This window comes from Mus caroli, chromosome 18 (genome assembly GCF_900094665.2).
Source record: "Mus caroli chromosome 18, CAROLI_EIJ_v1.1, whole genome shotgun sequence".
Classification (NCBI taxonomy): Eukaryota; Metazoa; Chordata; class Mammalia; order Rodentia; family Muridae; genus Mus; species Mus caroli.
Window position 1 is genome coordinate 80,523,499 of NC_034587.1, and position 25,897 is coordinate 80,549,395.

The 25,897-nt window shown below is 37.9% G+C and overlaps 1 protein-coding gene across 1 annotated transcript in view; it reads right to left on the reverse strand.

Annotated features, from left to right (window-relative positions):
- The window catches only part of Znf407 (zinc finger protein 407), a 378,677-nt gene that overhangs the window by 220,098 nt on the left and 132,682 nt on the right, over positions 1–25,897 (reverse strand). Inside the window, exon 4 of the mRNA XM_021150389.2 lies at positions 1,849–1,923. Coding sequence (XP_021006048.1) covers positions 1,849–1,923 — 75 coding nt within the window. The remainder of the gene's footprint in view (positions 1–1,848; positions 1,924–25,897) is intronic.

The following is a 25,897-nucleotide window of genomic DNA, read 5'->3' on the forward strand; positions in this document are numbered from 1 at the left end:
GCTAACTCCAGGAATTCTGATTCATCATTCTATACAATAATGCCAGAAAAAAGATGACATCACAAACATCTGAATCAAAGGATTTTTAACGGGAAGGAAAATTCAAAAATTTCTACTGTAGATGAATGCTATGACTAGAAATATTAGTGAACCCATCTGGATAATCTATCAGTATTTTCACAACACTTGGCAAGGCTAGTGTAAAGTGCAAAAGCAGGTCAGTGTTACACACACACACACTTATATCAGTAGAAGGCAGACAGAGAGATGCATAACTGGGAAGAGAGCCTGATTCTGAAGTCTCAAAGTAAAACACCTCCTCCAACCAGGCCAAATCTCCCAATCCTTCCCAAACAGTTCCGCTAACTTGGGGCCGAGTATTCAAGTATCTGAGCCTGCAGAGGCCATTCTCATGAAACCACTACATCTCTGTGGCTTTACTCATCTACAGAGTGAAAGGAGCAGAAAGTACCTATAATTCATAGGAAATGCAAGTAGAAAAACCAAACAGTAAGTGCATGACTTTCAAACTCATAGTACATTATATAAAAAGTATAAATATGTGTAAATAAAGATTAAAAGTTTATATGAATGCCTTTGATGAGAGATGGAAAAAATAAGAACACTTCACAAATTCTATATTCCAATTCTTATTTTAACTTATAGCTATAAAATAAAAATTTTATAGTACTGCTTAAGAAGTTTAAGAGTAACTGAGATAACTCATATGAAAGCAAGAGGAACATAAGTACAACATGTATGTAAAACTGTGTTAACTGGGTATATTTGGAGCAAAAATTAGTTCAATATGACATAAAATATGAGAAATTAAAGTTTAGGTACAAAGGAAGCATACACAATATGGTTAATATTTGAACACATCAATAGTCTCTAACCATACTCTAGTGTTAAGGAAATTAATACTTCAGAAAAATAATCTAGTTAAATTACCAATAAACAAAACATTAGAACATTTTTATTTTGAAAGACTCATAAATATTTTAGATGTTGCTAAAAAAGCTGAGGCCTAAGTATTGTTTGATAGGTAACTTCAGAATTGTCCAAACATCGTGAATGACACTGGATGAGTGTAGAAATCTAGAACATTTTCCTGGGAGTTTGGGGGAGTTTGAAAGCCGAGCTTCAATTCAGGAAGCTGAGAAGGCATCTCCACATAGGAAGTGAGTCCATTTCCAAAACTTCACAGTTGTCAGAAGTGGCCCTGCTCATGTGGTAGCTGACACTGCTAGCCATCATCACTTACAACAATGAAGTCTACATGATTAAGTTAATTATTATATACCACCAAGGAAATCTTGGCAGTTGAAGTTACAATAATGGCAGTGTTATTTTTTTTCTGACATGGCAACTGTACTATTATTTGGAGAATGACACAAGATAGCTGTTTTATTATCAGCAGTGTTTAAGTCTATAGTAATAACTCAAAAATGTTATTTTAAAACTACAATATAAAGTTCCACTAAAGACAACATTTTATTGTTTCTCCCCTCAATATTTAGTTTAAACATTTGTTTTAGAATGTGCTAAGGTGTTTACAGAGTTCATTTCCCTCTAATTTTAATTCTATGGTTTTGTTTCCGTCACAAAACCTTGAGTGTTTCCAGACTTTATTTTTAAAACTACCATATGCCATTGCATTTTTCTGAAAAGTTGACATAATAAATGCTGTTCAAGAAGGAAGCTACAAATTCAAGATATACCAGTGACACAAATTTGAAAAGTTCTTTCATTAAACAAAACTGAAAATGAATAAAGTAAGGATAAAGAATAGATAAATGAAGGATTCATTCACATATGAAATACAAACGACAGAAAAATGGAAATTACCTTTCCTTTGGGGTGCCAACTCCATGCTTGCCGAGTAGGTGAGTATTTAAGTGTTTCTTCATCACAAAGGCAACCCTAAAAAACGAAAGAAATAAAATTAATTATAAAATTATATTTTGATACTTGGTTGGAAAATTGTAGAGAGTGTGTGAGACCGTTTCTGATACAGGCACACACCAGCACAGTGTGGACATACTCATTACAACAGTTCTTACAGATTGCTGGTCTCGTCATCAGAGGCGCTATCCTACTTGGAAGCAAAAGACACAACTGCATCTAATTTGATGGGCTTCTTTTCTGGTTTGGGAATACTAAAAGCGTACGAAAGAGCAAAATAATGACTGTGGTTCCTTAGTCAGTGTCTCTATTGTCAATTGGCAAGAAAGAAAAAAAGTACTATGGTATAATATACACTGCCCTGTAGCTTCAAACATGAAATGTACTCAAGAAAAATATTAACTTATATGTTTAAAGGATTATAAAAAAGAAAATGAATGGCTATATGAAGCTTCCTTAAAAACATGGTAGTGATTGAAAGAGAGATTGTTTTGAAATGGCATAAAGGCTTCCGGTATCTACAGCATGTGTACATACATATTCACATGTGTTATGTGAAACAAAGAGTACCACCTGACCCAGTATTGTAACTCACACACATACATCAGGTATAAGCACACATATGGAATGGCGAGCATACATGCAGCTTTACCATCCTTCCACATAGCACAACAGCAATTACGTGACTCTCAAAGGCACCAGATTTCATTCTGAAACATTAGACAAAATGGCTAATTTGAAAATTGGATAAAAAAAATTTACTGTTGTAACTCAAGAGTGTAAAGGGCTTGCAAACATTTTTGTTAATTATGTATTACAGCTGTCCTTCATAAAGTTAATTACTAATAGCTGAAAGGCAACAGAATCTATTTGCATATGTACATGAGAGGCATGACACATGCAAAAATATGATTTTAATTAGCATTCTATGATATGAAAGGCTACAAATCAAATTGGCATGTTATAAGACTCTTAACATTAAACACTGAATTCATCTGGACATGTTTGCACAAATGCGCAATGTGAAGAATGTTGAGCGATGCAGTCTCTCATAAGAGATTTGCAACTAAAAGCCAAAGCCAAAGACTCTCTAGAATCACACAATCTTGATTTGGAAAATATCACTTATTTGTTTATTTTCATATACTACTGGGAAAGTGTGTTGGGAAAAATATATTTGCATTTTTAAATAATTTTTACTTCATTATTCAAATAAACTTGCATACACTAAAAACAACACTCACTCTGTTTTACATAGTAGGCAATAACAACTATGACAATAGATGCTTTACAACCAGGAATGGCTGGTCACATCATCAATCATTATAATGGAAAGATAATAATCACATTTAAAGAATCAAACTGTGATAATATTAAGTGGTGAGCGAAAAAACAACAGCATAAGATGTTCTATATTTGTTTCTGCTTGATTTGGAAAGAATAAATAATATTTTTCATTCCCCCCCCAAAAAAAGAATACAGCAATAACAACAGTCCATTTAAGTCATAACTTTCCTACTGTCCTCTATTTTCCAATAATTAAAAAAACATGAAGCTAATGGCACAGAGCAAAGGTTAAAAACCCGAAGCTGCAAAGCACAGCATGTTCATGTGGCCAAGTACAATTTAAGAGATTTGAACTCAGAAACCAGAGTGCAGTTTTTTAATAGAGAACCATTTATTAATTAGAATGAGAAGGTTTAAAATAAAAATCAAGCAAAAATATTGCAATACACAGGAGAATATCCACAACAGGGATGAAAGTCTTACCCACACATTCTAAGTCTGTAAAGAATTCTAGTGTTAAAAGCTCAAGAGGCAATCTGTCACTCTTGAGGAATATTGGAGAAAATGGAAAATTTGTGCAGTCTAGAACATGAGTTTATGCTATGCTACAAAATTTACACCTCCAATTTAACCTAAATGCCAATTCTATAAATTTGGCTATTTAAATATGACTAGTGTGATGCTTTTGATATAACTGAGAGTGTAAAAATACCCAGCTGTACAAAGAGAAAACAACTGATAGAGAAATGCTCTACTAACTATATTAACAGATTATTGACTTAATACTTGAACATAATGTGTGTGTTGTCACATGCTTGCCACAGACTAAATAAACAAAAAAACAATTTTAATAATTTGATTACCTGATTTTTAACTGATTTGCACATCATCAAACCAGCCTGCCTCCATCTTGGGTTTAATAGTCATCTTATAGTAAAGGCAAACTAGGTTCAATCCTGTTTATGACTCAATCTGTTTCTCACGAATAGGGCTATGCCCCACCTGTACCTTAACTACAAATGGCTCTGTACTGCTTGTCCCAAGAAACTGCAATCATGTCTTTGTTTCAAAATAGCTTTTCTAAACTACAGATTATCAAAGCATCCCTTTCAGTCCTGTGTGTTTTACGGTGTAGCATTCACTCCATTGCAGTCATGGATGGTAATCGGCCTTCTCAAGGTAAATGCAGCATCACAGGCACAGAGCGATGTGAGAAGCGACAGAACCTTGCTTGCCGCTATATCGCGCGCACACCCGTGTGTGGGCAGGGTGTGGAGACACGGGTGCCAGGAGCCAGATCTAACCTGGCTGCTTACACTCTGCTGCAGAGACTGCACATGCTCCTGTGGGCTGGCTGCCCTCACTTCTATTCTTCTTTCTCTGTGCAATTATCACTTTCAACTCTCCCATTTACAAAATTCTTACAATTTCTCCTCTGTAAGTATTAACTGGGCTGAGCATTACCTAAATCACAAGTTCACATTTGAGCACAGCCTTCTGAAGGGTATAGACAATTTTGGGGAAGAAGTTACCACAAGCCACACTTGACAAAAAGACAAGTTATGAAGCATCTGATCATGTTAGTTCAAAGACAGCATGTGACAAACGAAACACATCACCCAGATATTCGCTCTCATCACCCAACCACACACCACACTGACGTCCTACTGAGACACCAGTACTCATCTATCCAAGGATCCTATAGTTCCCACACAGATGCAGAGAGGACAAGTCACACTCAGTAACCAGATGGGTGATCCAAAAATCAAGTTATTAACGTTTTAAATCTCTACTAAAGTAAAAGGTCACCAAAAAGACAATAGGCCATGAGACTAGCTTGTAAGAAAGTACGGACAACCATAAAAATGTGTGGACCTACTTCAGGTTAACATGAACTCCTGCTATTATACTAGCCAGAGTAATGTTGGCTCTTTAAGGGAAGGCCAATCCTGGCTCTGTCCTTTAGTACAGGGTGAAGCTGATGATGCTGTGTGCCTTCTCCAATTCCTAATGACCTGAAGCAAATGGAGTCTTCTACAGGAGGGCTGTGATAAAGGGAAAGTCCTGAGAGTCCTGGCATCCTAAGAGGCAGGGTGGCAGTGCAAGATCTGACTCTGGCATTAGCATGGTCCCCGCCCAACACAATCTAGCCAATGATTTGGTTTTTCCTAGAAAGAAACGTAATCACATAAAGAACTTCAACTTCAAAATACCTATATTCATCGTGGAGATAGTGCAGTGAGCAAATGCTGAAATAAAGTTTAGCTCACACATAGCAGAGCTGAGAAATGTCATCAAAAAGCTACCTCATACAATATTTGTGTGTGAAAATCACTCCCATAAAAAACAATTCACACACCAAACTCTTCTCATAGGAATTGTCTTAGTCAGGGTTTCTATTCCTGCACAAACATCATGACCAAGAAGCAAGTTGGGGAGGAAAGGGTTTATTTGGCTTACACTTCCATGCTGCTGTTCATCACCAAAGAAGTCAGGACTTCTCAAGCAGGACAGAAAGCAGGAGCTGATGCAGAGGCCATGGAGGGATGTTCTTTACTGGCTTGCTTCCCCTGGCTTGCTCAGCCTGCTCTCTTATAGAACCCAAGACTACCAGCCCAGAGATGGCACCACCCACAAGGGGCCTTTCCCCCTTGATCACTAATTGAGAAAATGCCTTACAGCTGGATCTCATGGAGGCATTTCCCCAATGGAAGCTCCTTTCTCTGTGATAACTCCAGCCTGTGTCAAGTTGACACAAAACTAGCCAGTACAGGAATGGTCCCATAGACTCCTGTGTGAATGGCTGTGTCATAGTGAGTGGTACTATTAGGGGGTGTGCCTTGTTAGAGTGAATGTGGCCTTGTTGGAGTAAGTGTAGTCTTACTGAAGGAAGTGTGACACTGTGGGGACAGGCTTTGAGATCTCAGAAACTTGAAGCAGCTTATTTCCTGATGCTTATGGATGCAGATGTAGGACTCTCAGCTTCTTATCAGTACCTCAGAAGCCACCTACAACAGTGCCATGCTTCCACCATGACAATAATGTTCCACCACGACAATAATGGGCCAAACCTCTGAACTCAATGTCAAACCCACTTAAATGATTCCCTTTATGAGAGTTGCCATGGTCATGGTGGTCGTTCACAGCAATAAAAGTCCAATTAAGACACCTCGTAAGGTGAGATGACAAACATGAAGCACCCTAACTAACGCCATGAAACAGCAAGAGAAAAGGATGCTGTCTCCAACATATGTGAAGAGGAAAAGGTTGGCCACGTTAACATGCACATGTCGGTGGGCCACCCAATGTTACTGCTTTATCATGTGTGCTCAGATCTACAGTCTTGCATCAGAACATTATTTAGAAAATGGATATCTTAGTAAGATCTATGTAACTACACTCCTTATAGTATGTGAATCTGAAAAGCCCAAAAAAGAAACTGAAGGCTAGATATTAAGCTGGATGTTCCTTAGAGCTGAGAAAGTGGTGGATGGGCTTGCTATGGATGCTCTTAAATGGCACTGGTCAAGGGGATGCTATGAGCTGCACATACTCAGGCTCTTACACTCTTCTTGATTTGAAGATTAGACATTAACAGGAGAATTTGGAGAACACAAACATTTTATACCTCAGCAAAGTTGGAATAAAATCCCAAGATTTCTGTGTATAAGTGAGATTTAAAAAAAAAAAAAAAATACCTACTAAATAGTGAGTAACTGCAAGCCGAGCGTGGTGGCCCACACCTTTAATCCCAGCACTCGGGAGGCAGAGGCAGGCAGATTTCTGAGTTTGAGGCCAGCCTGGTCTACAAAGTGAGTTCCAGGACAGCCAGGGCTATCCAGAGAAACCCTGTCTCAAAACAAACGAACAAACAAACAAACAAAAATGAGTAACTGCTATAGGATAAACAAGGAACAAATTAACACATAGTGATTCTCGATTCAAGGAGACGAGAAACACAGCCACAGTTATGCCCCTGTACAGAGAGAGCACACGTCTAGTCTGGACAGATAAGAAGGAATACAAAAGGACAAAAGCCAGGCTGTGACAAGCATCACAGAGAAGTGCATACAGCCCAGGGCCAGTAAAAACTAGATGGTAGAACACACAGGACTTAGCAAACACTAAAAATTCTCTGACAGCTTAGAATCTGAGACATTTGCTCTGACCAAAGCACTGCTCAATAAAAATCAACAAATTGTGAGGACAAAAATCAGTGCAAACTGAGCAGCACAGTTCCCACGATTAAATAAATCCCACAATATATAACACAAAGCAGACCAAGTTCTTCCCATAACAAGTCCCATGTGGCTAAAAATAAAAGCATAAACAAAACATCAAATAATGGTTCTTAAAACACTAATTATAATCCATTTTCTCATGTTAATTAAAAATATTGAGAAATATATTTAACATGATATTATTTGACTTTGGAGTTACATATCACTTGTAGATAAAGGATTTTTTTTCTATTTTGCAGAATATGTCTTTATTTATCAAACAGGTGTAAGCATCTTGAAAATAACCTTAAGTGAATAGTATTTTATACTAACTTTATATGTTCTTTTTCTAACTTTATGTTATTTTCCATTTTTAATAATGTGCTTGCTTAAGGGACAAATTACAGGTATTTCATTGTACTCAGTGTTCTTATCTACTAATAGCTGCTACACATCAAGAGAGCTTAAACTACTGGGAGTGGCCACAACCATCACTCAAACACCAGTGGATATGTCTATTGTGTAGCATAAAAGTAAGACTGCAGATTCAATTAACAAATTTAAATTTGTATTGTAATGACAAGGAAACTTACAGAAGTGGAGAGGGGTAAAAAAAAGGTGACCCAAAACACAGGATACCAAAAGAGAGATCAGAAGGAAGCCATACTAGTGTCCAGAAGGTGGAAGATACAGAGCCTGGGCCCAGAGAGAGGTACCACATCAGTCCACGAGGAGTGGACAACAGTAAAGAAAGGCATCTGTACCTAAGAAAACCATGCAGACACAGAACACATTCCTGCAGAAACCTGTTTCTTCTACAGTACAAGTGTAGCTAAGTGTAGGTGCACTATCTGTTTCTGGTATCTATGCAAAAATATAGATAGATGACAGACAGACATACAGACAGACAGACAAATGTAGTTTTACTTCATGTTTTGTGCATGAATGCTTTGCTTACACCTATGTAAGTACTCCAGCTGGTGCTGAAGTTAAGAGACAGGTATTACCCAATATGTGGGCTGGGAACCAAACTCAGGTCCTTGCCCAGTGCATCCAGAGCTCTTTACCCTGAGCCACCACTCCAGCCAGTATTGATAAGAAGCTAATGACTTGGCTGCCAAGGCTACAGTTCTCACCTACTTCTGATTACTTACTAATGGACACTATTGAACAATCTTGTGCTTATCTTTTATCCTCTATGAGTGAGAATCTTTTTTATGTATACATTTTTACCTTCACATATAAATAAAGTTCACTTCCTGAGCTTCAAGCACAATCTCTTTACAAGGGAGTCTAAAACGTGTAGCTCTCTCCCCATGGCTTGTCTAAGTGATGATACATAAGAACATCTCTGATAATCAGTCATGGGGAATTTCTCACTGATCGTCTTACAGAACAGCTAAGTCAGTGTTGTGCCACTGTTCCAATTATTAATCGCATCCTAAAGCTCATGAACCATTTTTCCTAACACTGCTCCCACTGAGACCTTACTTTTCTCTTCCTATAGTAGTGAACTATTTCAAACTATTACACTCAAGGAGGTAAGAGTGGATCGTTTCACATTCTGCCACATGCTAACCGCCAGTTGAGCCAAGGACCATGACTTCTGATTTCTTAACCTGGAAAGTCATTCTGTATCCCAACAGCACATGACCATGTTGGTTCCAGCCCTCAGGTCATGACCTTCCTAAGGCTGCTCTTGATAGAGAACCCAGCTCGGCTCAGGAGATGGCCGTCCTCCATCAGCACTTGGGACCAGGTCTTCTTCCCTGGAGATGTCCTCCAAAGGGAGTCAGAAATGACCGAAGAAAAGCTGCATGCCAACCAAGGGGTGAGGTTAGCACAGGCATTCAAATGCACTGCATGATCAAAGAATACTTCATATTAAATACAATTCAAAAATGACTATTTTAAAATGACAAAAGTGTCAGAGAGCATCATGTAATTATCTGCAATTCTTGAACATGTTGCATTCCAAAATACACATAAGTGAAAATATATATTGATTAAAACAAAAAAACCTAAATTAACTCTGGCAGATTTTATCATTGTCTCTATAATTTTCTAAAATAAGTAAAGAAATTGTTTAATAAAAGCAAACATAATATGTTTGTAGTTTCCAGGTCATTCTTTCCTCTACAGAGTTCTAAAACTCCATCACAATACAATGTGGGTACTACCCCACTCATCCTGACAGGAGAGAGAACTGAAGCTGGAGAAGGATAAGTCACTCCAACATTTTAGAGGAAAATGTAGCAAAGAAGTGGAAAATGCAAGAGTAGGGTTAGTGTCTAGTGGCCTTTCTACAGAGCTCAGCAATCAATGAAAGAGGGCAACCCACTGCAAAGGAAGACACAGAAAGAGAGACAAGTTCAAACACACAGTCACGCAGAGCACAAATTCCTTCTCAAAATGAACAAACTAAGAAGGAAAAATCCAGCCACTGATATAAAAAAGGAACTATTTTTTTAATTTTGAGACTCAGGAAGTATGCTATATTAAAAAGAGAACACACACACAAACACAGAGACGCGCGCACACACACACACACACACACACAGCCATATTCTCTGTGCTGGTTATTTCTTGTCAACTTGACATTAGTTAGAGTCATCTGGGAAGAGGGGACCATAACTGATAAAGTTTCTCCTCCAAACTGGCCAGTAGGCAGGACATTTCCTTAATTAATGATTGATGTGGAACAACCCAGCCCTCCGTGATTGATGCCTCCTCAAGTAGGCAGTCATGGGCCATACCAAAAGCAAGCTGAGCAAGCTGTGGAGAATAAGCCAATAAGCAGCATTCCTTCATGGTCTCTGTTTCAGTTCCTGCCTCCAGAACCTGGCCATGAGTTCCTGTGCCGACCTCTATTTCTGATTCACTGAAAGGGCTCAGAAGAAATAAGCCCTTTCGGTCCCAAGTTGCCTTTGGTCATGATGTTTAGCACAGCAGTAAAAAGCAGAGACAGCCTGCATGGTGAATATGTATGAGAGCACACAATCTCCAGAAATCTGTGTAAGCACAGACTCCTGAAAGGATATGCCAACATAGTTTGATTTGCTGACATGCATGTTAAATGAACAAAATTGGAATTTTCCATTAATAAACTGCAGATTTTTTATCTATCAATATTTTGTCTTGCAAATAAAGGACAAAAAGATACACAACTATATGAGGTTTGTTGAATTCACATTCTGAAGTTAAAAGGGATGTTAAAGAATGAATAAAATCTATTTTTCAAACACTTTAGAACAAAATAACGTCTGGGTTAGAACAACTATGTCTTTCATTGTTTATATCTATCTCCTAACATACGCATGGGGTTCTATCATCATTTGGCTATAATTATCACATCAACTCCCGCTGCCCACCACATCTGGAATAGACGCTTACAATTTACAGAAAGTAAGGATTTAGCTCACTTAGACAAAAACTTGTCAAGTATGCATAAAGTTTTGGGTTTTAAATAGGGCACTTATAAGCCAAATCCAGTGGTATATGCCAGTCGCCAAACATTTGGGTGGAAGGAGAAGGATCAGCCATTGAAGCACATCTCAGCTTCACATGAGGTCATGGCTACCTTGACATATGAGACTATGCCTCAGGAAAACTATCAACAGCATACAATTTTATTTAGTAGAAAATGATATTTATATACTAAAATTTTAATTTTTTCCTGGATAACTATACTAGTCCATGAATATAAATGTTTTATTTACTGAAAAATCTCATGAAGTAAAGAAACAAAAAGATTATATTTCATACTTCTAAAAAAATGCTCTCTTTATAGAAAGTGTTGGGTGCTTCTATAGATACAAATGCTAGATATAATATTCAAAATATTTTTCAAGGGATATAAGATACTGTAGTACAAACATCTAAAATAAACACAGTATCCTGTAACACCCAAAGATAAAAAGAGGAAGGGGCATTCACAAAGAAGGAATTGTTCTTAACAGTCAATTCCACTTAAGCTTAGTCGGAGCTAACATGGAAATGTAGTTATTGCCATTCTCAAGACTGTAAATACTGTTGTATCACACTCGTAGCAAAGTACTGAAGACTTTCAAGTACTGACTGCATCCTAAATTATACTGAAAGAAATCCCTATTATGGTATTGTTTTGTGGGTTTTGAAAGAGAGGGAGATGAAATAATATTTATTGGGCGTTCTATGGATACCAACTAACTTAAATCTGACAATATATTTTATTCATGAAAAACCCTGTGCCATGTACATATTAAGTAACTCTAACAATTCTAGACAGGAAGTGTTGGTTGGGGTATAGGTCCGAGACTCTAGAGACTGCAACTACTAATATGGTACGTGGGAATTCAAGAGGTGTACATATTTCCTACACTCTCTGAGAAATCCACCATAAATACGCCGTGAGGACACGTCATTGGGTCCTCCTAGGCAGAGAGCACGTCATAGGAAGCACTTCAATCAAAGCCTGGAATGACAGTGCTGGGGCTGACCCTGCTTCACCCAGACTTACACAAGGGTGCTAGCTTTGCTGCCTAGGTTTATGATGGAGACTACATAGAAACTATTGCCCAGACACCATAGCAACTGTGCAAAGATAATATGGATCATAAAGACCCTATGACTCAGACATTAGGGATATGTGAGGGTGTATACATGCGCGCGCATGCACACACACACACACACACACACACACAGAGAGAGAGAGAGAGAGACAGACAGACAGACAGACAGACTATGTGCTAGTTAAATGGAGTCTGTCAACCTCAATTTCACTTTTCTAAACTATGGAAACCTTATCCAAAAGACCTATGCAATGATGTAAAAATGAACAGTGATGAAAATTATAATTTTACTGAAAGAACAGTGTATCTTTCAAATAGTATAATAAATATTTAACAAGGATTATTATAAAGAACAATTCAAATAAATACCTCTGTTACCTTAATTTTAAGGTGCTGAGCTGGGTCTGGTGGCATATTCTATAATGCTATCTATGATGGTGGCTAAGACAGAAAAATGAGAAGTTTCAAAGTAGCTTGGTTTACATAAAGAATTAATCAAAAAGTGGAAAAGAAAAGTGAAGCATCTTGAATTAAACAGAGAAATGGTAGGAAGAAAATATCTATAAACAGTTAACAACCTAAGAAAAATACTTAAGTATTAAGTATTTCAAGAAATGAAGTAACTCTCAATAAATGATTGCTATTAATAAATTAAGGCTCTCTCCCCACTGAAGCATGTAATTCTGGTATTGTCTTTATTGATTAAATCTGCAGGTGCTAAAACATACAAGGAAGTTTATGTCAAGGAATAAAACACTAATCAATAAGTTCAAAAACAACAAAAAACAGATTTCCAGCTTCATATGCCATTTGTTTTCACATTTCTTGCCTAAGATTTTGTGTAAATCAGAAATGAAATAGCATCTGACGTAGGAGAAGGCAACATGGAGCAGTGAGCACCTAACTCCTGTGCAGTATTCTAAGGATCTATGAGACACTCAACCTCATGGCTCAGACCAGCAGGCCAAGAGGTTCCACTCAGGAACTGGCACCACCATAAAAAGTTCAAAGAGAATTTCTTCTAAAAAGTTTGTTCACAAATATAGTAAGTTGTGTCAACTCCATGTAGTTGAATTGGAAGGTCCAAAGAAAGAAACTGAAATGGGAATATTTTGGACCAATGAAGAGCAAAAATAACTTTCCAAAATTTAACAGTAAATTCCAAGAGCTCAAAAACTCACCACATTGCCAACAGTGTAAGCACAAATATAATAAACAGAAAATGCCCAAAAAGTAAACAAAAATATAGTTATAGCAAGCCTAAGATACGGATGACAAGAGATTTACAGAAGCAAAGGAAAGAGCACAAGAATCGGCAGTCTTCCCCGTCAACCTGACGAGTGCAGAAATCAGCCAGACACAGGGCTGCACACAGGAAGCTACATATTCTAAGATGAACAGAAGACATCCAGAAACCTTCACCGCTGAGGAACACAAAGACATACAAAGTCACTCAACATAGTGAACAGCAGTAAAAAATTCAAAGGAAATCAGAATGTGATTCTCTGCAGCATCTAAGAATAGGAGAAAAAAGAAAAAAAAAAAAAGGGAAAAAAAAAAACCAACTGAGTGTCCTGTCACGTATATGGAACAGGAGCAATCAAACACTTCTGGTTAGAATATAACCAGGAAACTGGAGAGAAAAGCAGAACTGGTAAAAATACTCCTATGTAAGCGATCCCTGCAGAGACCGAGTAACTGAGTAACTGCTTCAGGAAGAGCACCAGCTCAGACAGTGCAGCTCAGACACTCAAAGGGAGACCGATGGAGGGAACTCCTGAACAGAGACATCAGCAAAGGGAGACCAACGGAGGGAACTCCTGAACGAGCAGGCTGAGATATCAGCAAAGGAGCTTTAACTGCCAGACACCCAAATACGACATTACTGTAACAGACAAGAAGAAAAACTAAATGTGAAATGGAGCTATATCGAAAGAAGAAATGAAAAACCACACCAAAAAAAAAAAAAAGGAATGAAAAATCAGTAAACATAAAGATTTTCGTTCTAGCCTAAAAAACAAAACAAAACAACAGAATAAAAAAAAGTTCAAAAGAAGAAGAGGGACAGGGTATAAGCCACCAGGAAGGAGGGGGGGGGGGACACGAGCATTAACAAGCATCAAATGACAGTCCTTGTGAGTAGGATGAAAAAACATAAGGAAAGCTGAGGGGAAACATGACATCAGGTAAAAACCATGTGTGCCATTCATGAAACTTACCAAGCATGGAAAACACCAACAGAAACATAATCACCCTTCCTACCAATGCCAAACACCAGAAAGGAAACTTCAGAACACCAACAGAAAACCTGCCCTGTATTTAGTAGACATGCTTGCTCAGTTAGGTCAGCAGGTGATTTAGCCTCAAAACTATTCAAGACAGAAAGACAACATGTTCAAAATACTAACCACACACACATGCGCGAATTAGATGAAAAATATAAACTAAAGAGTATAAATGCAGACACAAGAAGATATCAAAACAATCGGATGAATAAAACTCAACAAATTCATAGTTGGCAAGTCAGCCCAACAGGAAACAGTAAAGACAATCCTTAGGCTGAGACTGAAAGGGAACAGGCAGAGATTCATCTCCACGTGAAGAAATGGAAGACACTGCTAATAGTGATTACCTGGATAAATGACGAGAAAATAAAAAACTATCTTTTACTTCTACCTTTAATTTCTTGCTGGGTGGAAAGATGCCAACTTAGAGCAACAATTACAACAAGACATAAAATGTATAAAAAAAAAAACTGAATCATAGTAATAAAACAGAGGAAGGGCAAATGAAGCTATACAGAAGCAAAGCTTTGCAGAGTTGAAATTAATTTGGTATTCAACAAACTGTAATAACATAAGTTACAGTGTTTACTGTCATCCCCAGGGTAAAAATTAAGAAAATTTAAATACATAAAATTTACATGCACATATAAATTATAAATATATATTATATACTCATATATATATAAAACTACAAATCGAATTAAAAAGATAAATAAGAAAATGCCAACATAACATACAAAATAAAATAGAATATAGTGAAAAAGAGAAACAAGAGAAGCATTAGGATATAAAGAAAGACAGCCACCCAACATGCAAGTGCAGGCAGCATGGATCCAACATGTCCATAGTTAAGAGTAAAGAAATGGCCTTAAACACACCAATCAAAATGCAGAGAGAATGTATTTTAAAATAAAAACATTCCAAGGGCTGGGAAAGTGTTTACCTTATAAGCTTGAGGACTGGCATTCTCAAATGAGAACAAGCCCTCATTACACATGTCCTGTGGGCAAGCCTTGATTGATGGCTAATGTGGGAGGGCCCCCGTTCACTATGGGAAGTGCCACTTCTGGGCTGTCAGATCTGGTTGCTGTGAGAAAGTAAGCTGAATAAGGCATGAGGAGCAAACCAGTAAGCATTACTGCACCTAGCCTCTGCATCAGCTCCTGCCTCTGAGTTCCCACCCTGACCTCCTTCAGTGAAGGGCCATGATTTGGAACTGTAGCTGAAATAACCCCTTGCTTCAGAAGTCGAATTTTGGTTACAGTATTTTCACAGCACCAAAAACCCCTAAGGTACAAACTCCAGTTTATAACCCTATACTATTAAGAGGCATTAAACACTACTTCCCAATGACTCAAATAATGATGGAAAGTGTCATGCAATCAGTAATCAAAAGAAAGATGATGTGCATATATGAATACAATACAAGACAGGTTGCTAAGGCAAAGAGCAGTTACTGAAACAAGTAAAAGAGTATTTCAGTTATGAATAAGTAGACCTAGAATGGGAAACAGACAAATAAAAAAATTATTTGTACACCTATAAAGAAAAGCAAAAACTGACAGAATTGGATAAAGATATAGAAATTCAAACAATAAGGTAAGTAGCTTAAAAAATCCTATTTCAAATCAATGTCCCACACAATCAAAACAATGTCCAATGCACAGCATAGACTCCAAGTTATTCAGTGAAGGAAGCCAGCCAGAGTGCCATCACAAAAGCTATATGATAAATCCATAAATCTTTAAAATTAGGATTTGGAGAGATGGCTGAGCACTGGAGTCAGCACCACTTGACTCTTTTGACAGGACAGGACTGGGGCTTGGTTTCCAGAACCCAACTGCCTGCAATTCCCAGTCCAGGCACCCAACTCACTCTTCTGATCCTTGAGGGATCAGCCCTGAACACATATATATGAACAACACTAAGTGGACTAAGCATGTGCACACACACACACAAATAAATCATTAAAATGAAATCAATTAATATGCATCATTTAAAGAAAATGCTCATAAATAAGCAGTGGATCAAAGAAGAAAATAAGAGCAAGTTTAGAATACACTGAGATAATAAAACATATGGAAGAAAACATCAAAACTGATGTGAAGAGGTACAGAAAACCCTGGTAAGGAAGACACTACAAGCCTTGCAAAAAAAAAAAAAAAAAAAAAAAAAAAAAAAAACCTACCCCACTAAGATCATCAGCACAGAGGAACTTGGAGTTGGAGAGAAATTCTTATTTGTAAGCATCTATATTTGAAGAGAAAAACATAACATTTCTAAAAGAACAAAAGCACAAAAGATCAGGAAGGAAGAAAGTAAAAACCACAATACACAGATACACAGGCTTTGAAACTTATATAAAATGTTATAGAAACAGGGAAAAAAATAATCAACCCCTAAGTTGGTTACAAGAAAAGATAGAGTACAAATTCAAGATTAATGTTGTTAGGGAGGGAACTAAGGAGAAGGAGAGGGCTGAACCTTGTGACTAAATTAACAAATATAAAGCGTTTGAAAAGTACTGTGAATAATGGCATCAACAAGCTGGATAGACAAATAGGCCAAATGGTCAACTGGAGGGGAAAAAAAATTACAGAACATAAGAACATGAACATGCCGGGCGGTGGTGGCCCACGCCTTTAATCCCAGCACTCGGGAGGCAGAGGCAGGCTGATTTCTGAGTTCGAGGCCAGCCTGGTCTACAAAGTGAGTTCCAGGACAGCCAGGGCTACACAGAGAACCCACCCCCCCCAAAAGAAAGAACATGAACATTTACACACTTAGAAACATATCTGAATCTATATCTATATACACCTATATAGATATATATATATACATGCTAAATATATTTTAAATAAATATCTATAATATATGAGACTATATAGAAACTCAAAAAATTTTTAATAAAAATATAACTCAAATTAAAAGTTGGCAAAATGTCTGAATGTTTTTCTGTTAAAAATATAAAAACAGACAATGAGCAAGTTAAATGCAATAATCTTCAGGGAAGTCTACTCCAAACTTCAATGAGGGACACACTACTTAAACCCACTAGATTGGCTATAACTTTAAAAGACCATGTCAAGTGGGGATAGCATTAGAAGGGATAACACATGGCACGACCATTATGGAAAGCCATTAGTGGCTCCCACAAACTTAAATACCGTTACTACATGAACCAGCAATCCTATTTACAGATACACAGGCTTTGAAAACCTTGCACCCACACAATACTTGTATAGTTTACAGAACTTTAAGTCATGACATGCAAAAATCAGTAAGACTTCAGACATCTGCTAACCGCTTAATGGGTAAACAGTTGCATCCCTATACTGTGGCTTTAGCCAGTCATAAGTAGCCATACATGCCACGTATAATACATATGAACTGTGAGAACATCGTGTAAAGTGAATGAAATAAAACAGTAAGTAGCACATGCAATATTATGGTATCTTCCAAGTATTAAACGTCTACAGTAATGTACAGGAAGGAGAACAGATTTTTCTCAACTGCTCAGAGAACACTTCATTCATGCTCACCTGAGAAAGAACCAACTCCACACTCATTTAAGTGTTCACTTCAGACTCTACAGACCGTGTATCACAAGGAAAATATTTTTTAAAATTGACAATTACAAAGTAGGTAAGACAAGAACTCTGGCTACTCTTGGAGAAAAGGTGAAGCCCAATGGTAACGAGGGTTCACCAAGAAAAGGTGTACAGCAGTCAGCCAATGAGAGAAAAGGTAACTCAGTCTAAGAACACGGCATGTATACCAAGACTAAGCACTGACAGGACAGAGAGTACACAAACTGCCACAGCTTGTGATGGTCACAGAAGACAGTGGTAAGACTTTGAGTAAGATCTGAATTTTCCTTTCAAGGCAACAGAATGGAGCATGCGCTGGTAAACAGCTGTGAGACAACTATAATTCACTAAAAGGAGATGCTCTGGTTGTGAACTTCCCTGCAGGCAGAGGGAGACCTACACAGGCATTACTCCCTTATGAGAATCTCACACTCGCCTTGCAGTCTGACCCTGTGCCCTGAGCAGACCTTGGCTGCTGGCTCTTCACCCAGTCCCATAACAGCCAGAGGAAGCTCAACTCCTAGGGGCTCTGAAATGCCCAGTATCACAGGAGAGTCCACCACACCTGCCCCAGCACCCTACATAACTGAGTTCCCAGGATCCAGGAATGCAGAAACCCCCACCCAGACAGTGGCATGAGTTCCTTCTGGTCTGAACTCATGCCCAGAGAAGACCCACTCTTACAACTCCCAGACACTCTGAAACAAAAACAACTATACAAAAATGGAAAAACAAAATTCAACAAAACAAGGAGTTGGTTCTTTGAGAAAATCAACAAAATAGATAAACCCTTAGTCAGACTAACCAGACAGCACACACACAGTATCCAAATTAACAAAATCCGAAAGGAAAGGGAGGCATAAGAACAGAATCTGAGAAAGTTAAAAAAAATAAATAAATAAAACCCTACTACAAAAGCATATATTCAACAAAACTGGAAAATCAGGATATAATAGACAATTTTCTAGACAAATACTAGGTACCAAAATTAATTCAGAATCAGATAAACCATCTAGACAGACCCATAACCCTTAAGGAAATAGAAGCATAAAAGCAGTCAGTAAAAGTCTCCCAACCAAAAAAAAAAAAAAAAAAAAAGAACCAGATGAGTTTAGTGCAGAGTTCTATCAAAACTTCAAAGAAGACCTAATACCAATACTCTTCAAACTATTCCACAAAATAGAAACAGAAGGAACACTACCCAAAATATGTTTTATGAAGCCACAATTATACTTATACTTAAACCACACAAAGACCCAACAAAGAAAGAGAACTTCAGACCAATTTCACCTATGAATATCGATGTAAAACTACGCAATAAAAATCTCACAAACCAAATCCAAAAATACATCAAAACAATCATTCACCATGATCAAGTAGGCTTCATCCCAGGGATGCAGGGATGATTCAATATACAGAAATCCATCAACATAATCCACTACATAAACAAACTAAAAAAAAAAAAAAAAAACTATATGATCATTTCATTAGATGCTGAAAAAGCATTTGACAAAATTCAACATTCCTTCATGTTAAAAGTCTTAGAAACATCAGGAATTCAAGGCCCATTCCTAAACATGGTAAAAGCAATCTACAGCAAACGTGTAGCCAACATCAAACTAAATAGAGAGAAACATGAAGCAATCCCACTAAAATCAGGGACTAGGCAAGGCTGCCCTCTTTCTCCCTACCTATTCAATATAGTACCTGAAGTCCTAGCCAGAGCAATTAGACAACAAAAGGAGGTCAAAGGGAAACAATTTGAAAAGGAAAAAGCCAAAAAATTACTATTTGCAGACGGTACGATAGTATACTTAAGTGACTACCCAAATTCCACCTGAGAACTCCTAAAGCTGATAAACAACTTCAGCAAAGTGACTGGATATAAAACTCCAACTAATCAATAGCCTTCCTTTTTTTTTAAATTTTTAATATTTTATTACATATTTTCCTCAATTACATTTCCAATGCTATCCCAAAAGTCCCCTATCCCCCCCTACTTCCCTACCCACCCATTCCCATTCTTTTGGCCCTGGCATTCCCCTATATTTACACAGAGACAGGCAGGTAGATCAATGGAAAAATAGAATTGAAGACCCAGAAATGAACCCACACACCTATGATCATTTGATCTTTGACACAGGAGGTAAAACCATCCAGTGGAAAAAAAGACAAAATATTCAATAAATGGTAAATATCAACCAACCAGACCCCCAGAGCTCCCAGAGACTAAAACAAAACAAAACAAAACAAAACACAATCAAATCAAAGAGTACACATGGAGGGACCCATGGCTTTAGTTGCATATGTAGCCAAGGATGGTCTTTTGGGGCATCAATGGGAGGAGAGGCCCTTGGTCCTGTGAAGGCTTGATGCCCCAGTGTAGGGGAATGTCAGGGTGGGGAGGCACGAGTGAGTGGGTGGGTTGGTAAAGTACCCTCATAGAAGCAAGGGTAGGAAGAATCAAATAGGGAGTTTCCAGAGTGAAGGGGATAACATTTGAAACCTAAATAAAGAAAATATCCAATAAAAGAAAATTTTAAAAAAAAATAAAAAATAAAAAAAGAATCTAGTACTCCTGAGCAAGAAAAGCTGACACCAAAGCTGTATGGCCTTCTGATGCAGAAATGAGAAAATATTCAAAAAAAAAAAAAAAAAAAAGATAGAGCTTTCCAAAGACATCAATAGAACAGAAATCAGATGCAGTTAACCAACTTGGGGACACCAGAGAACCAAAGGTATTCACTGTCTACATGAATCACATACAGAGTAGAAAGGAATGTGTGCAAACTAATAAAAGCATATATATCATTAAAATTAATTAATAGGTTCTAGGTAATTAGCTATATTAGTTAAAAGCTGCATTATCTGCAGTGTTCTTCTGTCACATAGCACAGAATGGTGTGGTTTACAAATACTGTGCTCTATCAGTTCAGTCTTGGTTTATATCTTTAAAGAGTGGAAGAGAAAGGTGAAAGAATTTCACACCATCCAAGTTTTATAGTTGTCTTTCCATTCTTTTTTCAGATTCTATCAGACTTCTTTAATTGCCTGGTATCTATTATTGAAAGTTTTCCTTTCAAGGTAAAATACTAAACTTCGGCCTACAGTTATACTTCCAATCACAAGGTATACTAAAAAGTCATACTGCTAAGACAATGTCATGTTTCACTTCTAACCTGAAACTCAGCACTAAATTCTGGAATCTATAAGCTAGCTCCTGGACCAATGAACTAGTGAGGACCAACTGACAAGGACACTATGGGTCTTCTCTAAAGCCTTCACAGAGGAGGACTGAACAAGTGGATCAAAAGCAAGGATCTGGCTTAGCCGGAAATAACAATTATTGCCAGCTGACGAGAATGACAGCACCATCTTTCTGTAACTGGGAGACCTTTACGGAGTTAATACAGTGTCCACATGAGCTTACAGACAGGGCTACTTGGCCTAAGTGGTGAAGGAAAGAAGGGAGGGTGAGCTGAGTCAATGGACAGAAGAGAAGAAACAGAGAGGAGAATGGAGGCAGGCGAAGGAGAGGGAAGCAGACCTGTGTGCTCAGAGCTCCAATAGTCTATGGCTATGTATAATATTTTGCAAAGTAAAATTGACTGAGATGGAAGCTATTTTGCATGGTACAGTGGCGATGGCTAACAAATGAGAGTTTTGTGGGCTGCATGTGAGTCCCCTGCCTCATCTGCCACCCCTAATGACAGCAGCCACCTGCTGTTTTATTGTCACAGCTGGAGCCAGTTCACACTCCTTGGTGCTGAGCTCTGCCCATGAGCACCAAGCTCTCTCCTCGCCTCATTACTTTGATGAACTTTTTATGGTCAGCACCCATGAAGACCTCATCTAGGACTTTGCCACACAGACTGGCTTCAGGGAGTGATTTCACTTACACGAGGTGGTAACACACTGACACTGGCTGCTCATGTCTGGCAGCTAGTCCAGAAGTCAATGTACTTTTGACACGACAGAGCCCACAACAGGTAAAAACGCCATGCTTCTCATACTTCAGTGTTCTTCCTTTCTCATTGTCACAGACAGGCCATAGACTACACGGTAATGACGTTTTTAATGGGACATGTTATTAGAGAAAACCTAATGTACTGTTTATGATTGCTCCCATAAAATTAAGAATCGTTTCAATTTCTACTGACTGAAATTCATTGAAAATTTTTCCTTTAGCATTTGAAGTCAAAACACATAAAACACAATCAAAGATATCTGTATTACTACATTTGTTTCAGTTAAAATTTTCCAATTTTCTTTTAATAAAAACATGCAACAATGTCACGGGACTTCAGATTAAGCCTCTATCATATAATTTTGATGATGGCAAGGATGTACACTATCTGTCTTCAAAAGAAATTCCCTCCTCAAGTGTGCTGTAGTAACTGCTACCAAATACATACTGGAATTCATCAGAAATTGTATTACTGGCTACAGAGTGGGGGGATGTGATGATTTTAAAACCGCAACAATCCTTCATTGTCTATTGTCTGAAAGCCATCATGTACCTGAAACAGGAAACTGAAGGAATCACTGAGTGAGATTCTAGCTGTTAATTTTTTTTTCAAATTCCTAATGTTAGAGCATATTAAATTTTTTCCTTCATTTGAAAATTGTAGAGAGTTTTAACCCAGCCACATGGCTGCTCTGGCAAGAGATCACATCAAAAGACTTAAGTCTGTGCTTTAGGTCTAGAATGGACTGCAGACACATCCTGCGCCTTTAATCCCTCTGGCTGGAAGACTAATAAGCACTGAATACACACCTTTAATCCCGAACAGTGTAAGAAGGGCTAGTTGGCAGAAGGAAGCATCGATGTTTGAAAGTGGCATCTACCTGAGAGACCAGACAAAGCGGCGAATCAGAGAAAGATCTGACAGAATGAGTCAGAGAAGGGATATGCCCATCTCTCAGGAGAACAGCAAATTAAGAGCAGCACTGAGTGCACTCAGTTGAGCTCAGTGTGGTTTGGGGCAGTTCACTTAAGTGAGTTCAGTGAAGGGGAGTGGAGTTTGTCTGTAAGTCCATGCACAGGCAGATGAAGTCAGAGAATAAGACAGAGCAAGGAGATCAGAACAAGTCCCAGGGTTAGTTTGAGGTCAAGCCAAGCAATTCACTGAGAAGCCAAGAAAAGCCAGAATAGAATCAGTCAGCTTGGAGAGGAGTTTGAGCCAGAAAGGCTGGGCTGAACCAGCCAGTCAGAGTTGAGAAAGAAGTAGAAAGGATGAGCTTATTCAACAGTAAGCCTCTGAGACAATTACATCTAGTGAATAAAAGTTATAGTTACAGAAAATGCTGCCTAAAATACATAAATAATTTATATGTAAATATAATGTATGTCACAGCACACATAAATATAATGTGTGTGATTCCTTGTTTTATTTATTTTGTGTGACAATGGAGATCAAACCTAAAAGCATACATATGGTGGAGAAAGGCTCAACTATTGAGCTATGTTCCCTACCCTCAGTGCGTATGACAACTAGATTTTATCACTACTATAGCTCAGGCTATTCACTCTTTGCCCCAAATTGCTCTTGCACTTGTGGCTGTCTGACATCAGTCCTGCCCAAACTGAGGATTACAGGTGTGGATCACAGCTACTATCTTAAAATGTATGATTTGATTTATTTTGCTGCCTTTTCTCCAAAGAATGTAAATGATAACACTTTCTTGGTCTTATTCTGATAATCACTGATATTCCAACTATTTTTCCTAAATAAATGGAGTAATTAATAATGCCAATGGGCAGGCCAACATCAGCCAAATAAAATTAAATCTGGGGTTTAACTAAATATGAATAATGAACAAAAAGGGAAAAAGGGGGGAAGGAAAGAATGTCAAAATTCACCATATTAGTTTATGTTGCAAAAATAAATTTTCTTCAGTAACTATGAATAAATCAAATTTCAAGACAATTATAAAATTCATAAATGGCTAAGTTACCAAATAGAAGAAACTAATTCACACATACATACAACAGATTTTGATTCAGCTCTGAAAACAGTGATAATCTAAACATACTGTGAGGAATCCTGGATCCATCCCTGTGGTACACAGGAAGTGCATGTGTGTCCCTCCCAGACACACAGGAAGTGCATGCATGTAAGACAAAATCAGACCTTTCTGCCATTTTGCTGAACTTACATATTTTTCTTTAGCATCATAAGAACCCTTCAATTTGCTGTGTTTAGAACTTTATTTCGAATTAAAAGGAAAAGCACTCAATGGCTGTAACAATTAACTCCTTATCATCATAACCTAATGTAAACAGCCATTATTCAGCAATCCTGCTTTTCTCCAGCAAACAGTCTACAGCTCATAATAAATTCATTGGCATTCCAAATCCTAAGTGGCACCTTTCAGGTGAAAACGGAACATAAGAAGCTTCAGTTTGTGAGGTCAGGGCACTGGGTTACATCTCACATAGACAAACAACCGGTAATGATCTATCTCTCTCTCTCTCTCTCTCTCTCTCTCTCTCTCTCTCTCTCTCTCTCTCTCTGCCGTATCAACAAAAGAAACAGAAGGAAATAACTTTATAATCACATAAATGAAAGACCTGGAAATAGATGCCAGAAAGAAAATAAAATATTCTATGTAGGAGTGATTTATATACTGATATAGAAAAAAACTTAAAGCTAATGAACAGAGTCCTTCTGTTAGGCAGAGTCCTGAGCAGACCCACAGTCAATATAACAGCAGACATGCAAAGTAAACATAACAGGCATTCCTCCTCAATGCTTACTGCCTGCAGGATGTTTTAATTGTATCAAAGAAGCTGATACAGAAAGTCTAAGGAACTAAAATAACAAGCAGTAAGTGTCAAGAATTCTGTCATGTTACTGTTTTGAAAAAAGTTACAACAGCCACAGTTCTGTTGACCCTGGACAGTCAGACTGGGGGTGTGGGGAGCGTAATGCTGCCAAAGATAGAGGGAAAGGTACCATGTCACTCACTGTTGGTGGGAAAGCAAACAGCCTCTCTGGAAATTTGTATGGAGAATCCTCAAAAACCAACTAGAAATCTAAGCTAAAAGTCTGTCCATAATGCTTGCCTCTGCAGAACAGAAAGGACAGTGCAAGCGTCAAGGGAGGGAAGCAACTGAATAGTTATACCCAGTTGCAATACCTATTAGCACAGAATGACCAGCATGGCAAGACGTGCATTAAGGTGTCAGTGAAAACCAACCAACTGGAATGAAAGCCCACCCACCAGGATAGAAATGATGCCCTGCACTGGAAACCCAGCCACCTTCCGAGGGAGAAGGAGGTCATGAGCATTAGAAAAGAATGGTCTACTGCTACTTTCCTAGACCAGCACAATTCTTCTGCCTTCTAAATCCTATCCTTTCCACCACAGAGGACTGTAGCCGCCATCTCTCACTAAAGAAAAGGAAAACTGAACACAGCAGAGAGATCAACCCATCATGAGGAACCCAGCTCCAGCATCTACAGTGCAGGGAACATAGTGAGCAGAAGAGCTAAAATTCCAGGAAATCTGCTGAGAAACAGTCTCTCCTCCAAAGGGCTGCATAAACAAGACCTTAAAAAACTGACAATATCACAGGATGTGTGAAACTGGATAGAGGAGAGTGGAGGGAACACTTTGTGGGGCCCCAGCCCCTAGAAAAAGAAATAAAGACAACTAATTACTGCTGGGGGAAGAATTCGCTACTTGTTGGTTTCCAAATCACAGTCATCAGCCCTAAAGTCACACATATACAAACAACAAAGAGAGAATCACAAGAGTGTATTATATGAGTATGCACATACATGTATGTATGTATTATGCATCTGTGTATATGTAGATAAATAATAAAAAAGAAGTTATCAAATTGAGAAAGGAAGAAGGAGACTAGGGAGGGTATGGGAGGAGCTGGAGGGAGTGTCATAAAAATCTATTTCAGTTAAAAACTTATTTTTCCAAAAAGAGTACAATAAAAAGATAAAGAAAATTTTATATTTCCTAAGTTTTTATTATATTTAACTATTTATAACCATAGTGATATTTTTATCTATTAAGAATAGTAATTTTCATCTCCTTTT